Raw genomic sequence first — 14,993 nt, 5'->3', positions numbered from 1 at the left:
TTTGAGACAGGGTCCCATTCTGTTGCCCTGGGAAGAGTACGGTGGCGTCATTATAGCTAATGCAACCTCACATTCCCAGGCTCAAGTGATCCTCCTATCTCAGCCTCCTTAGTATTAATAGCTGGGACTATGATGATGGCTAATTTTTCTATTTTTAGTAGAGATGGGATCTTGCTCTTGCTCAGGCTGGTCTTGAACTCCTGAGCTCAAGTGATCCTCTTGCCTCGGGCTCCCAGAGTGCTAGGAGGCGTGAGCCACCGTGCCTGGCCAAAATGGCATTTTTTTTCACATCACCAATACCCCGAAAGAAGCTTGTAGGTCTACCTTGTGGATGCAGGGGACCAAATATAAATTTTAATATAATTTTAAACTTGAGCATTGGCCAAAAATAACTCGGGTCCAGAATTCCTAATTGAGAATCACATCAGCATGGGAGGGAAAGCACTCACTCTAATACAGACACAAGAACTGATGCATCCACACTAAGTACCTTACCAGCATTGACACGCATTGACTCAGAACTTGGGAAATCAATGAGGGCTTGTCCAAAGAATGTAAGTGTAATTCTATAGAAAGCCATCTTGTCCCCACCTCAGCAGGCCCCAGACTTGTGAGGCTTCTACAGGCCATGGATAATGGGTTTGGCTATTGTCCCAGGGCAGAGCCCGTCATGGGGGTCTGAGGTAGACGAAAGCAACAGGGTAGCCAGGGGTGTCTACAGAAGAGGTTTCCAATCGGCTTGGACTCAGCTCCATCAAAAATCCTAGATGGCTTAACCAGTTTGTCCAGTGACGCTTCACTGCTGGCTTTCTTGGTTTCTATTGTTGCTTGGTTTCAAAAGTAAAATAAAAATAACAAAGATTCCAAATCCTTCAAATGGAACCAATAAATAATAGCGACAATATTTACATGAGTATGCCACAGTGAGAGATCCTGGCACACACGACTGAGAAACGGAAAATGCAGAACGTGGCCTGGCCCGTGCAGGGCTTAGAGGGGGCTCACCGTCAGGTATGGGACACAGCAAGGTGGGATGAGCAACAACACCTGGCTGGGCCTCCTCCTAAGTCCAGGGAGGCAAGGGGGGTAGGAGGGGCTGGGCTGTCCACAGACTGGGTTTTAAACAAACGATAAAACCTGCAGCTCTCCCAAGCAGTGTGGCGCAGTCAGGGCCACCAGTATGAGCTGGTCCCCATCAGAGTTTATGTGCCAGGCAGCACAAAGTTCTTCACACCAGCTGCAGACAGGACAAGGAGCCAAGGTCAGGAACGGTCCCTTCTTCCCTTGGACTATGTGACAAGGGGGATGTGGAATTCGTTTGTGTCGAAGATCAGGGGTCTCCTGGGAGGGCTTGGGTCCCTGTCGGCTTTGTGGAGCAGCTTGAAGAGCCCGGTTCCAATGTTCATTGGGATCCCCATGATGATGCACTCAGACACCCCTGAAACCAAACAGAATCAAGATCAGAGAGCTTCTGAACACACAGGCAGTTCCTAGGAAGGAGAAACTATTGACTTAAGTGTCAGAAATTGGGATGAGTCCCAGCTCTACTCCACATCAGCCAGTTAGACTTAGGCAAATCACTCTTTTCCATCTAGAAAAGGCTGTGGGGACAGGCTTATCGCCGTGCTTCTGGATGGGTGCAAGAACTCTGCGCCGTCGGGAAGGGCGGTGCCCATACATGGCCCAGCAGCCTGTTGGGGACTGAGCCAGCTGCACCCATTCTCCTCTCCTGTTGGAGCTGAAGGCCCCCTGGAGGGCGCTACCCTTGAGAACACTCAACTCAACATAGCAGGCGTGATGCTCGGGAATCCTAAATGTGCCATCCAGGGCTTCCTGAACTTAGAGCCTGGAGGAAAAGCAGACTGGGGACGACAGTGAGCAGACTACCGCCCCCTTGGAAACCACAGCAGACAGCTGTTAGCCGTGCTCAGGGGAAGGGGCTGGGTCAGGCTTAAGAGCAGCCAAGCCCTGCGAGCCACAGCCCTAATGAGAAACAGGCAGAAGGCAGGGTTGCTAGAGTTCCAGGAGTAAGGGGTGGCGCAGATTCTTTCTCCAAGCGCCAGTTCGGCTTTGTAAGATGCAAATGCTGACTTTGCATCAGCCTTCTGATTCTACAACAAGCAAGTGGCTACTATATTCTAGGCTTTTTGTTAACAAGGAACAGGAGAGGCAAATACCCAAACTAAAACCAACAGTAGTGTGGAACAACACTGGTTACGACATAGTGAAGGAGCGGGGGGAGGGGAAAACTTCAGAGCAGGGTTGAGGTGGCAGTCCCAGGACCCCAGAGGGGTCAGTGGTGGACAGAGGTGCTAGACTTGGGCCTACTGTCAGGCAGGCTTGCTCTTGCCCTGGCCTCCGTGTTCTCCCACTCCCCTGCATACCTGCCCCCGCCCACCCCAATCTCTGCTCCTTTTCCTTTCCTTTCATCCTTCTTTATCTTTAAGAATTACGTAATTTTTCTTCCCTTCCACCTCCAGTGCAGTAAAAAGGAAAAAGTTAATCTTAGGGGCAAAAAAATAGGTGTATCCTCTGAATGAGGCCCCACCTGACTGTCACCTATTTGGTGAATGCACACTATAGCCCCACCCTGGGCTTGCAGGGTCTTGCTGCAGAATCAGGAAAGTTGCAGCAAAGCCCAGCAGTCAGTGCTGGCCCCGAGGGGAAGAAGCAGGCAAGCCAGCTGCTGTTGTGGCAGTGCCCCTGGTGTGCCCTCTCCCAGGCCAGCATGCCCGGGACAGAGCCATGCTTTGTGGTGTGGGGAGTGAGGTGCAGCACAGGGCGAGCCTCTGCAGGTGGACTTGACGGCAGGTGAGGTCACCTTGGTCTTCTCACTTGTGAAAGGGCTTAAGAACGCCATCCCGCAGGTGGGTGGAGACACTGCGCATGCACAGTGCCTAGCATGGGCTCAGCCAACGCCAGAGGCAGGTCTGCTGCCTCCCCAGGGAGTCCGGAGAGCACGATGCTGCCTCTTGCGCTGAGCCCTGGCGTCACACAGAGGGTCAGGATCAGTGTGGCTGACCACAACGCCCAGGACTAGAGAAATTCCTACATGCCCAGGGCCACGCTTTTCTTCATGGACCAAAAACCATCTGTACTGACAGAGAAAAATCTTCTAACGGATGTTGGGGGATGCAGGCTGCTATAGTCAGGCCTTGGAGATAAAAGATCCATCAGTCCAATTCTGTCATCTGTGACTTTATTCTTGAAAGAAATAAATGCTCTGCCTACTCGGTTTTGTTCACCCTCTGGAAGCCTAGCCGTGGTCTGAGTTGTACACAATAAAGGCCTTTAATGCTGCTCCTAGAAACATCAAACCTACCGCACACTGAGTCCTTCTGCCCAAAGTAGGCAGCATCAAAGAGATGGTCGGCTGTCTTCTCAAAAGAAGCCAACATCAGCACGCTCTCCTTCATCTTGGCCAGGCCGAACCTGGTGATGCCCAGGACTTCACCCTGCGTCAAGGGAGAATGTCAAAGTGGTGCTCATGCCACTTGTAAAAAGCTTAAAACCGAAGCACTATGCATTCCCTCAATAAACAAAAAGCAGTCAAGCAGCTGTTCAAGACACAACTTTAGGGCCAGGCGAGGTGGCTCACGCCTGTAATCCTAGCACTCTGGGAGGCCGGGGTGGACGGACTGCTCAAGGTCAGGAGTTCAAAACCAGCCTGAGCAAGAACAAGACACCGTCTCTACTAAAAATAGAAAGAAATTAATTGGCCAACCAAAAATTTATAGAAAAAATTAGCCGGGCATGGTGGCACATGCCTGTAGTCCCAGCTACTTAGGAGGCTGAGGCAGAAGGATCGCTTGAGCCCAGGAGTTTGAGGTTGCTGTGAGCTAGGCTGATGCCAGGGCACTCTAACCCGGGCAACAGAATGAGATTCTGTCTCAAAAAAATAAATAAATAAATAAATAAATAAATAAATAAATAAACAAAACAAAACAAAACAAAACAAAACAAACAAACTTAAAAGACAGACTTAAACCTGATAGCCTTTGCTTCAGGGTGGTAGGGAACCGGCCATTTCCCTCACCTGGTTTCTAAACATTCTGTAACATACCACAGGCGTGTTTCGGGAGGCTGCATGAAAACCTGCTGCTCTATGGCACCGCCAGAAGAAAATACACTTTTGGGGAAGAGAGGAAAAAAACCCAACGAACCAACCAACCTCAGCATCCCCCTCAACCCCGCTTTAGATCGTGTTAACTTATCCTCTCCCTGGAAATGGTTACAGAAGTGTGATGAAGGGGTTTAATAAGAGAGAAGCACCTCGGCTTGCCATGGGAATCTGGGTTTTTGGCAATGCCTCATTTTGCTTCAGGATAACAGAACAAGGACAAAACCATGCTCCAGCTCTCTCTTCACTCCACCAGCTGCAGGGAGGCTGCCATGGGTTTGCAATGCTCATATCGGGATTTTACCATAACACACAGCCCAACCACCATGCTTTGGTTTTTGGGTGATGGTGACAGTGTTTTCTACATACGTCAGAAGCTCCCCAGCATCACTCTCCTGAAAGTGAATTTGGGGATGTCCAGGCAGCCAGGCGCCTCCCTGCCCACGCACCTTGTAGGTCATCAGGTCGGAGAGCAGCATCACGTGCCTCCTGTCGATGCTCATGCCGTGGTTCACCATCGTGTACTGGATTTCATTGATGATGGTTGTCCGGGCAGCCTCGATGCCCAGAGTTTTCTCCACCTATGGGGAGCCAGGGATGAGTGGAAGCAGCCCCTTCTACTTCCTCCCTCTGCCCTGCAGGTTCAAAGCAAACCCCGTGCCACTTTTCAAAAATGAATTGGTGGGCAAATGTTAGTAGTAGACCCAGAGTAAATGGAAATGTCAGAGATGCGTGCCAGGAACCAGCTGAGGGCCTGCAGGTGAGCCCATGGGCTGAGCGTACCTCGTAGGTGTTGTTGGAGGTGGTGCGGGTGCCCTTCACGCCGTGCGTGGCCATGACTGCGCGCAGGTTATCCCCCTCCACCAGCAGCTTGTACTTCTCCTTCCCGCTCTGCTCGTCGATGTGGATGACAGCCCTGGACACCTCGGGGATGCCCTGCACCACCACCTGGATTCGGAGACACAGAGGCTGTGAGGGCTGGTGTGCCAGGCCCTGGCTTGTCACCTGGATCACCCCCAGCTCTCAGCAGTGGTCATCAGTGATGCATCAGACCTAAGAGTGCCTGTGGGCTGTTTTTGGGGTTTGGAGAATAGAAGTTCAGGGGACTGTGTGTCATTCTAACATCGATTTTATGGCAGAACACAGAGGAATCTAACAGGTAAAGTTGCTGTGGCAGTGCCAAGCAGAAAAAAAAATCTGACTGATTCCCCAGGGATGAGGCCCAGGAGAAACGGGACTAAATGACAAAGTTCCCATTGATGTTCCAAAAGAACACCGCTGGTGGGTGTTCACACGGCAGGTAAATGTAAATGCTATGTCTCCATTAGAAATGGCTTGTTTCACCTTGGGGAGATCCTCTTTCAGGAACTGCAGCACGTAGTACATGGAGCTCTTGCTGTTCTCCCTGGGCGTGACACACACCACGGCCTCGCCGTGGACAGCCACGTCGCCGGGCTTCACGCGCAGCTTTGACATGCAGATGGAGTACCGCACCGTCTCAGCGTTCACCTGCAACGTGGCCACGCGTGGGCGTTACTGACCAAGGTCTGAAGGTTTTCATTCCATTGTTTTTCACCCTTTACTTCATTATTATCTAAGAGGTCTAAAAAGACCTCTAAATGACTAAAAAGTCATTTTTCCTAACCCACCCCTACTATGAAACTTTAATGTGGCAGATACAGTACAGGTCTGTTTATGTACTCTATGTATATCTGTGCTTTATGCACGAAAAGACTAGATTTTCTTCACCCCTAAAGAATGAATATTTGCCCCACTGAGAATCCACGCTCGATTCATGAGAGCACAGGCAGCGTCTGCGGTAAGCCGAGGGAGGCTGCAGGTGGTGGGCAGGGCTACGCAGGCTTCAATGGAGCTGCTCCCTTATCTGACACTGCCACGATTGCTCCTGTGCTATGTTCCTAGCTGCTGCTCAGCTCTTCTGGTGAAAGAGCCACAAGGTAGGTAGCAAAAGACAGGCTACAGAAATCCCCCAACTCAAGATCTGGCTGCTTAATTTCAGAGTCAACTCTCACATGGGGAACACACGAAGTTTCTCAGTATGTACCCTACATTCAGTGCGTCTGTGAGAAAGGCTGATAGTCTTTCAACCGTGACCTCCCCATGAATGCCAATGTAAGAAACCAGGTTAACCACCCCGTCTGAAAACATTCCCCAAACCAGCCAGGTGCTGTGGAACCACACATGAGCAAGGCACAGCCAGCCTAGGGTCCTTCCAGACACTGGGAATGTGGACAAGGAGACCAGTTATCACAATACTGTGTCACAGTGAACTGGTGCTGTGTCGTGCACAAAATTTCAACTTATTTCTTGCATGTTTTTTGATGGCCATATCTATGTCAGTCAGGTTTAGAAAGAGAAAATGTGAGGGGACAACCGGATCCCAAAAACCAGAAAGCAAACAAAGCCTTCCTCTGCAATGCTTCCGCTGTCTCGCTCAGCTCGTGCCCGAGTTTACCAGCACCTATCTTGGGACTCACAGGATGACTTCCTCCACACATTTAATTACGTGACTCACTTCCAGTCTCAGAAGTCTGATCCGTTCCAGGGAGAGCTTGACGAGAATAAAGCAGTCGTCAGGCAGAAACACTTCCTCGATATACTCTGAAATCTGCCATGCCAAAAGATCAGAGTGTTAATTAGTCACTTTCCCCTTTGCTAACAGTAGACAACTGCTTGCCTTTTTTGAAGAGCTAGAATAGCATGGACATGACTGATGGGTCAGTCCCCTGCAGCTGGTTTTTAACACCTCTCTGAACCACTGCTGAGTTGGTTTTCTTGCTATCAACAGAAATGTCTTCCTACCTCTCCCAAGAGGGTTTTCTCAATCCTCCCTTTCACGAGGCGAGCATAGTCGGCGTCGTCGTCCTTGTCCAGCTGTGCTGTGATGATCGGAGTGCTGTGGGAGCAAAGGTAGAGGGATTCTAGCACAAGGGGTGAGCCTGTGTGAGGACCACTGCTTGTTAAATCCAAGCGCCATTTAAATTCTAACGTTAATAGCACCTGCGATTGATGTAGCATTTGCTGTGTGTGACAGGCACGCTACTAAGGGCTTCACGTGCATTCTCACTCAGAGTTACTATTTTTGGAGCTCCCCAGGTAACCTACTCCATAAGTGAATGAAAAGGCTTTCAGAAAATTTTTCCTTACAAAGTGAGCCTTATCTCTTTCTCTTTGGTCCTAACAAGCAGTTATTTTAGTTCTGTTCCCTGAGTAAATGGACCTTTAAATAACACAACTTCCCTCATCCCCCTGCTCCCCATCACTTCTTCTCTAGGAGTACCTCCACTAGCTGTCAGCTTCTGTCCTCACTGTTCTAGACAAGGTCCTGGGAATACACGCTCCTGGGACTGGGCTGACCAGCCCGGCGGTGGCAGGCAGAGCCCCTGCACCCCCCCCATCATCGGCAGCTGCTGTTCTACAACCAAGTGCAGCACTCTTTCGCTTAATGTTGTTAAATCATGCCTTTTTGTCATCAAAGGCACTGTAATGTATTTCTGATTCTTCCAGCCTCAGATCAATGACAAATCCTATCATGAAATCATGGGGTGGGGGTGGCGTGTCACAGAATATGGCCACGGGCCAAGTGGCAGACATGTCAGTCAGACCTAGGCAGGCTGGAAATAACGACAGTAAAGGGATAAAACCTCCACTGACACATTGCTCTAATTTTTCCAGTCATTTTTCACATTTTCTCTCTTTCATATGACTTGTGGCCATAAAAAAACATTACTTCCATTTTGGGTGTATCCAGTTTCAACTTATTTTTCTTGAGTGGCTTTTTTGAAAGCTAAAATATGATTAACATAGCAAGCACACCTCTGAAAGTGTGAGACACCGTGCCATCAGAGTATTGCATGCATGCATGTGACACGAGGATCCCTGTATCTCAGGAAACACGACAGGTGCGTGTGAGAATAAGAGGGCGATGAAGCCAGGCACCTGATGGCCTTGGACGCGTTGATGATCTCTTTAATCCGGGGCACGCCCAGGGTGATATTCATGGAGGCCACGCCTGCGAAGTGGAAAGTCTTCAGGGTCATCTGGGTGCCTGGCTCGCCGATGCTCTGGGCACAGAGCGCGCCCACTGCGGAACCGGGCTCCATCTGTGCCCTAGAAGGAAAAGGCGTGGATGAGAATCCAGCACGACAAAGAAAAGTCCAGCACAACTGCTGGGGAGAGGCTTCTGGTTATCAACTTTCAACAGAAAAAAACACAGATGCCACTAGGGTCAGGAAGGAATAGGCAACGGGCCAGGCTGTGTTTGTGACAGAGGAAGAGTCCGCCACAGACGGGGGAAGGGATGGTCACAGAGGGGGCAGCAATGCCACTGAATTCTACGTGGCTACTCGTGGTCAGCACGTGATGTCTGCTGCCTGGAAAAGATCTAAGTGTCTGCTAACAAACTGAGGGTGGACAGAACAGCTGGCATCTGCCAAATTTACTGACAGTTTCTCTATGGAGAGAAGACATTAGGAAATTTGTATGCAATTATTTCCACATCTTAGAGCATTCAGCCTAGTGACCCACTGGAGTCCCTAGACAAGAGGTGACAGATCTGCTCAAATACTGGCAGTTAATAAGTGGTACAGATCCAGGATTTGTCCCCAGGGGGAAGGAGAAAGGACATGCAGGACCTGTGTGAATGCCCGGCAGTCAAGGGCAGTCAGCACCCCTACCTCATGTACTTGTCCCTGCAGGTCTCCAGAAACTTTTCCACTTGGGTGGGGGTGATTCGGTCCAGCTGGTACAGCACCCGGGGCTGGAGGAACACAAGCCGGGGGCAGAGTTAGGGCTGCGGCACCTGCCACCTCCCCCGAGTCCCAGCACATCTGGGGACGCCGTTACCTCTGTTGTGCCATTATCATTGATGCCGTATTTATCTCTGGTTTTCTTGATCTTCTCAGAAACCCCCTTAATGAACTTTTTTATTTCCTGAAAGATTAAACAGCAAACATCAGTTGTATGTTTCTCAGTCATTCAGGTGACATAATTCATTTCATAAACTTTAGTAATATATGATGAGTCCATCGTATTTTAGTGGCAATTACAGTATAAAGGATACAGTGTAGATATTGGTTCTATTACAAAGTAGTTTTTCAAGGAACACACCGCATGGTCTACACCCTAGGCACACACTCCATTGGTTAAGCTGTCTCTAAGGCCTACTCCGCCTGCTCTCGTGGTGCTATCCACGGCCTCCTTTCTTGCTCTCCCCTCATGCCACAAAGTCTACATTAACACAGTTCAGAACAGGAATCACTCTGCCATTTATACTTTTCTTCTCTAGATTGATTATAGGATAGCTCTGTAGACCCTACATGCACTTCAAACACATGCTTTGCACTTACCTTCATTCCAAAGAAAACACTCCCCAGTTCCAGCTTCCCTCCCCCTCTGACCCCTGCCTCTGATTGTGACCCCTCCCCCAGGCCAGCGCCTCGCTGCCTCGCTGCCTTCCCACACGCCATCAGAACTTGGTGAGGGTTCCCAGAAATCACTCTCAAAAGACAGGTGTGGAACATTCGCATATATGCTATCCCTTCTGTACTTGAAAACAGCACTCGGAACCCCCAGATGCTGACAAAGTGGAGTCAGGAAGGAGTGGAAAGTACATCAGGCAGGGGATCGACTACAGGGACCACAGACCTGACTCTACATTTCCTGGCCACCACTCACAGGGTAAAACCTATCTGTTTGACAATTTACAGCATGTCCCTGAGATACGCTCAGCCCATCGTCTCTCCTAAAACCAGGATCAGCCAGCACCGCCCTGGGAAGTGCTCACGGGGAGGGAGCACCTACAGAGGAGCACTCTGAGCACTGACCCTGCTCACAGTGGGTCAGTCGTCAAGCGCTCTAGGACTGGGTCTGGAGCACTGCCCAGGGTGCTCTCCCCAGGGTGCAATGATGGCACGCGTCACCCGCAGCACAGTCCTTCAGAGACCATTATACTGCAGCCCGGGGAGCTGGCAATCGCCTCCTCTGCTGTGACCCAGGGATGGTTTTTAAGAAAATGAGGAAGAGTGGATAGACAGACCACCCTTCCCTTCAGCAGCCTCCCAGAAATACAATTTCCTTCGATGATTTTGGACAAATCACGCTGGCAGTGAGCTTGACTGGCAGGCTGGCCAACTGCAGGCATCCAACTGCTCTGTGTGGATGTCTGGGGACAGACCACACACACGGGAGGATGAGCAGGCTGGTGTGAGGGCAGACTGCATACTGTGGTGGCTGAGAAGCCTCATGGGGTCTTCTTTCTTGATTCCAGGGTAGGCTGAGGGGCCCCCAGGGAAAAGGCCAGCACACCCTGCCCAGTGTCCACTCATCCTAGCACACTGCTGAAAATGCCTAAGCCGGAGCCAGAAGCCTACTTCTGCAAAAATAAAATCCTACAAGGTACCTATAGAGAGCTTAAGACTTTGTAGTCTCATTCTATCCGAACTTTGCAAAAATAAATCTTGTTGGCTTCCTCTGACTGTCTAGCAATTTCTAGTTACTAGCTTTTCTGAAAGCAAAACAGTAGAACTTTTATGTTTTTATTTAAATAGCCTTAGCATCTGCATCCACATGGTCTCATGCCTTTCCCAACCAGCTGCTGCCCAGGTAGGAGAGACCTCCCTGTGAGGCTGCATGGCATTACCCAATCTCCTACAGTGGGGGGCGCTGTTCTGAATGAGGTCAGGGGCTTGATCAAGGCAAAAGGCCTCTCCACACAAATTCTTTCTCCAAAGTCTGCTCTCTGAGCAGGGGTTTCTATGATGTCATCTTCGCTCACTGGGAAATTCATTCTGTCTCCTAGGAACCCAGGGGGCCAAAAGGCTACCTGGTGTGGCATCCACCACACCCTGCCTGTCCTGTTTCCACGAACAAGGCTTTCTCATGGCTACCCTGTTGGCCAATTCTTTCTTCCCACCGAGAAAGCGTAGAGACACACGGAGGGTCACCCTGCAGCTCAGCCATTGTTCTATACAAAAAGGACTTTTATTAACTCACAAGAGATTGAAAACTCATAAGAGGCTCTTTTTAAAGAGAAACTTCCCAGACTCACTTATTAATTATGAGTCTGAGACCACATTTTTACATACAGTCAGCTACTGCAAACCAGAGGTGAAAAATAAAACTGGAGAGTGCAGTGGAACAATCTGTCCCAGCTCAACTCTGCCTAACTGCGCCAATGCTCAAAGCCATTCACGTTCACTGCCACTGAATTTTCCTTCTAGCACTCAGTGCAAGGGGCCTCTGCCACATTAGTGGTTTTCTCCCCCCCTGCCTACTTGTCCAGCTGTGGCTGGGTCCTTTAGAGAAAGCTCCTGAAAGCCTTCTTGGTGCAGGTGCTGCCATTTCATCACCAGTGTTAAAGGCTGCCTTACCTGTTGGCACAGGAAACAGGAGCAGAACCCAAGGCCATGCAGAGCCAGGGGACTTTCACCTGTGAGGAACTCTGCACACACATGGAGTGAAAAGAGTACACACCTAGAACCATCCACCAGCTCAGGCACCGGCAATGATAGTTCAGCTGCTACACTATTGTACGTGTTTCTAGTGGGCTTGTGGAAAGAAATGACTTTCCCTACACAAAGATTCTGGAAGTTAGGTTTAAAAAAAAAAAATAAAAAAAAGCACACTTGGTAGAAATGAAAACTGAAACAAGCTACTAAAAATCCAGACTGAATCAACCCATGCATACTAGAGGGAACTCGTACAACATGACAACTGGCAGGCAATTAATCACACTATTAACCAGTAGTTAGATTCTCACACCCCACAGCATGTCCGTGAGCATGGGCATCAGCCTCTGGCAGAGGCCAGGACTCAGTGCCACTTAGGAGCTGCCTCTGTCGCCTCAGCTCTAGGCTAGAGCTGGAGAATGATTCCCGGGCTCAGACAAATCTGCGCCGGCCGGCGGATGTTAGACCCTCTCGACAAATCTGAGCTCATCAAGCTGTGAGCTACTGGCAGCAAGGACATGTTCTGTGAGCCTTGCGTCCTCAGGATCTGCAGACTGGGGGACATATGGTGAGGGCCAAACAAGTGCTCAGTGAATAAACAAATACTGCTGGGCAGGAAGTCACCTGTTAAACCCTGTCAAGGGCAAGAAAGGAACCAGTCCAAAGCGAAGCCGTGTTTGCCAGGACTGGGACAGAAACTCGTCGTCTCCGGTGCTGGCAAACAGCTACGTGCTGCTGGAGTCGCATGCACAGCATGCTAGGCACAGTACCTCGTTATATGTCTCGTAACCTGTCTTAGTTAAGGTCTTTGAGGATAAACAGAAAAATAAATAAGGAAACATAATCATGGAGAAAAACCAAATCACAACTCTAATTTGTTTTTTAAAAAAGGGGAAGAAAACCTCTATGGAAGAAAAACAAAACGAAAGGCCTAGCCATACAAGTGATTGTAAATTAAATTAAAATCTGGAAGACTCTTTTACCTTTCACACTTCAACACATGCATGGAAGGAATGAGGAGATCCTTAAAGACAACTTTCTAACGTAAGCTTCACTTACTGTTTGTATTTTTGGTATACTGAAAAGGATACATTCTTCCTTGGCCTGCTAATCTTGAGCTGCATTTGAATTTTCAACCAGAGGAAACCATTGACTGATTTCTGTACCCCTTTGCTTTTGCTCCTAACCATGATCATAAACATGAAGGAGCTGTTTGAGCAGGTCAGTGCAATTATGAAAACAAAACACAAACTGAACAAAAAAACCTCAAGAGGGTATCAAGGCTAATAGTTTCCTGGAAGAACAAGGAAGGCTGACTTAATGGATTTCTCATCCATAATATGTTAAAAGTGCCAGCAATTTAACATACATGCGATTAAAACAATGCTAGGCCTACTAACAGTTACTGGGATTCAAAATGACAGGGCAGAGTCGGTCCACTGGGTAAGAAAGTGGGCAGTAGGCTGGTGTCAGGGATAGGGCCTAAACAAAACCAGTTCTCTAAAGCGTGTTTCCTCTAACAGGGAGATGCTTATGTGAAAGACACAAACTAAGAAAGACATGAGATAAATTCTTCATGTAGCCTAGTGAGATTTTTGCCTTGGCCATTTCTGAACTTTTTACCAAAGGAACCATAATATGTTAAAAAACAAACAAAACCCCCAGCTTATAAAATCCACCTGCTTGGCACTTGGCAAATAGAGCTCTCTGTGACAGCCAAGCTGGGTGCGGTCACCACCACCCTGAGGAGTTTACCTGCAGGAAGCTGTCCTGGCAGCAGAGGAACTCGTTCTTCTTCATAATGGACTCAGTGGTCAGGATCAGTTCGTTTTTACTGAGAGCAGGCTCGCTTGGGCACGGGAAGACTGCCTCGAGTAGTAAAAGGAAATTGAGTTATGAGTGTGAGAGATGGAAAAGGGGGCAGTAGTAGATGAGAAAACTCAAAAGAGATAAAATGACCTTACCCAGAGTGAGCTTTTAGCTTTTGTGATTGTAATCACAATCACAATATTGTGATTTTTCTTTCAAAATATATCATGGGGCAGATATGGTGGCTCACGCCTGTAATCCTGGCACTCTGTGAGGCTGAGGTGGGAGGATTGATTGAGCTCAGGAGTTTGAGAGCAGTCTGAGCAAGAAACAGCGAGACCCTGTCTCTACTAAAAATAGAAAAATTAGCTGGGTGTGGCGGTGTGCACTTATAGTTTGAGTCCAGGAGTTTGAGGTTACAATGAGCTATTTTTCTTTTTTTGTGGGGTGACAGAGTCTCGCTCTGTTACCCAGGCTAGAGTGCTGTGGCGTCAGCCTAGTTTGCAGCAACCTCAAACTCCTGGGCTCAAGAGATCCTCCTGCCTCAGCCTTCCGAGTAGGTGGGACTACAGGCATGCACCACCATGCCCAGCTAATTTTTTTCTATTTTTAGTTGTCTGGCTAATTTCTTTCTATTTTTAGTAGAAACAGGGTCTCACTCTTGGTCAGGCTGGTCTCGAACTCCTGACCTCAAGCAATCCTCCTGCCTCGGCCTCCCAGAGTGCTAGGATTATAGGTGTGAGCCACCTCGCCTGGCCTACAATGAGCTATTAATATGATGGTGCCATTGCACTCTACCTGGGGTGATAGAGTGAGGCTCTGTCTCAAAAAAACCCAACATAACATATCATGGACTCTGTCTTTCACAGGAAGGTGAAAATCGGCTAAACTGATACTCGATCCTACATAGACTTCTGGGTATTCAGCTGGTGTTGTTCCTGTACTTCCCAACCTTCACCTCACCACAGATTTGCATTAAAAATATAAGATTATAACTGAACAGCACCTAAATGGTCACATAGGTACTACAGTAACAGGGTATTGGGCAGGTGGGAGGGGGGAGGGGGGCGGGCATATACATATATAATGAGTGAGATGTGCACCATCTGGGGGATGGACATGCTGGAGGCTCAGACTTGTGGGGGGAGGGGGGAAAATGGGCATTTATTGAAACTTTAAAATCTGTACCCCCATAATATGCCGAAATAAAAAAAAATATATATATATATATATGATTGTTATTTAAAAAGCCCTAAACATTTCAAGAGCAAAAATACTCTCCCACTCCTCAAGCTTGTGGGATTTTCCAAATGTTTTAATGGGTGCATTATTATTCTTTTGTATGGACAGACTGTTATATTTGACCTGTTCTCTATTGATGATTTGCCACTACTGCAAACAACCTGGAAAAAACATTCTTGGCATATTTAGACCATTTCTGGAGGGCAAATTCCTATCCTATAAGTGGAACTATTGGGTCAAAAGGGACATGCATTTAAATTCAGATCAATATTGTCACACTACCCTCCAAAAAGGTTGCTCCAAATTATATTCCCAGTTAAAGTATGTGAAATGTGCCTGGTTTTCATTATCTA

At 48.5% G+C, this 14,993-nt stretch overlaps 1 protein-coding gene across 2 annotated transcripts in view; it reads right to left on the bottom strand.

Moving 5' to 3' along the window:
• Window positions 1-325: 325 nt before the first annotated feature.
• Window positions 326-14,993, bottom strand: part of POLR3A (RNA polymerase III subunit A) — a 49,115-nt gene continuing 34,447 nt past the window's right edge. Inside the window, exons 21-32 of one of the 2 annotated variants that reach the window (XM_012762459.3) lie at window positions 13,345-13,458; window positions 12,360-12,395; window positions 8,987-9,073; window positions 8,818-8,900; window positions 8,081-8,251; window positions 6,944-7,037; window positions 6,657-6,749; window positions 5,465-5,629; window positions 4,904-5,068; window positions 4,570-4,701; window positions 3,323-3,455; window positions 326-1,438 (exon numbers count right to left, since the gene is read on the bottom strand). In XM_012762459.3, coding sequence (XP_012617913.1) covers window positions 1,290-1,438; window positions 3,323-3,455; window positions 4,570-4,701; window positions 4,904-5,068; window positions 5,465-5,629; window positions 6,657-6,749; window positions 6,944-7,037; window positions 8,081-8,251; window positions 8,818-8,900; window positions 8,987-9,073; window positions 12,360-12,395; window positions 13,345-13,458 — 1,422 coding nt within the window. In that variant the 3' untranslated portion in view covers window positions 326-1,289. The remainder of the gene's footprint in view (window positions 1,439-3,322; window positions 3,456-4,569; window positions 4,702-4,903; window positions 5,069-5,464; window positions 5,630-6,656; window positions 6,750-6,943; window positions 7,038-8,080; window positions 8,252-8,817; window positions 8,901-8,986; window positions 9,074-12,359; window positions 12,396-13,344; window positions 13,459-14,993) is intronic. The other variant, XM_012762460.2, reaches the window with a different exon arrangement.

Source organism: Microcebus murinus, chromosome 14 (assembly GCF_040939455.1).
Source record: "Microcebus murinus isolate Inina chromosome 14, M.murinus_Inina_mat1.0, whole genome shotgun sequence".
In the NCBI taxonomy this organism is placed as follows: domain Eukaryota; kingdom Metazoa; phylum Chordata; class Mammalia; order Primates; family Cheirogaleidae; genus Microcebus; species Microcebus murinus.
Note: the sequence above shows the minus strand (reverse complement) of the source record. Positions and strands in the feature narration are given on the sequence as shown.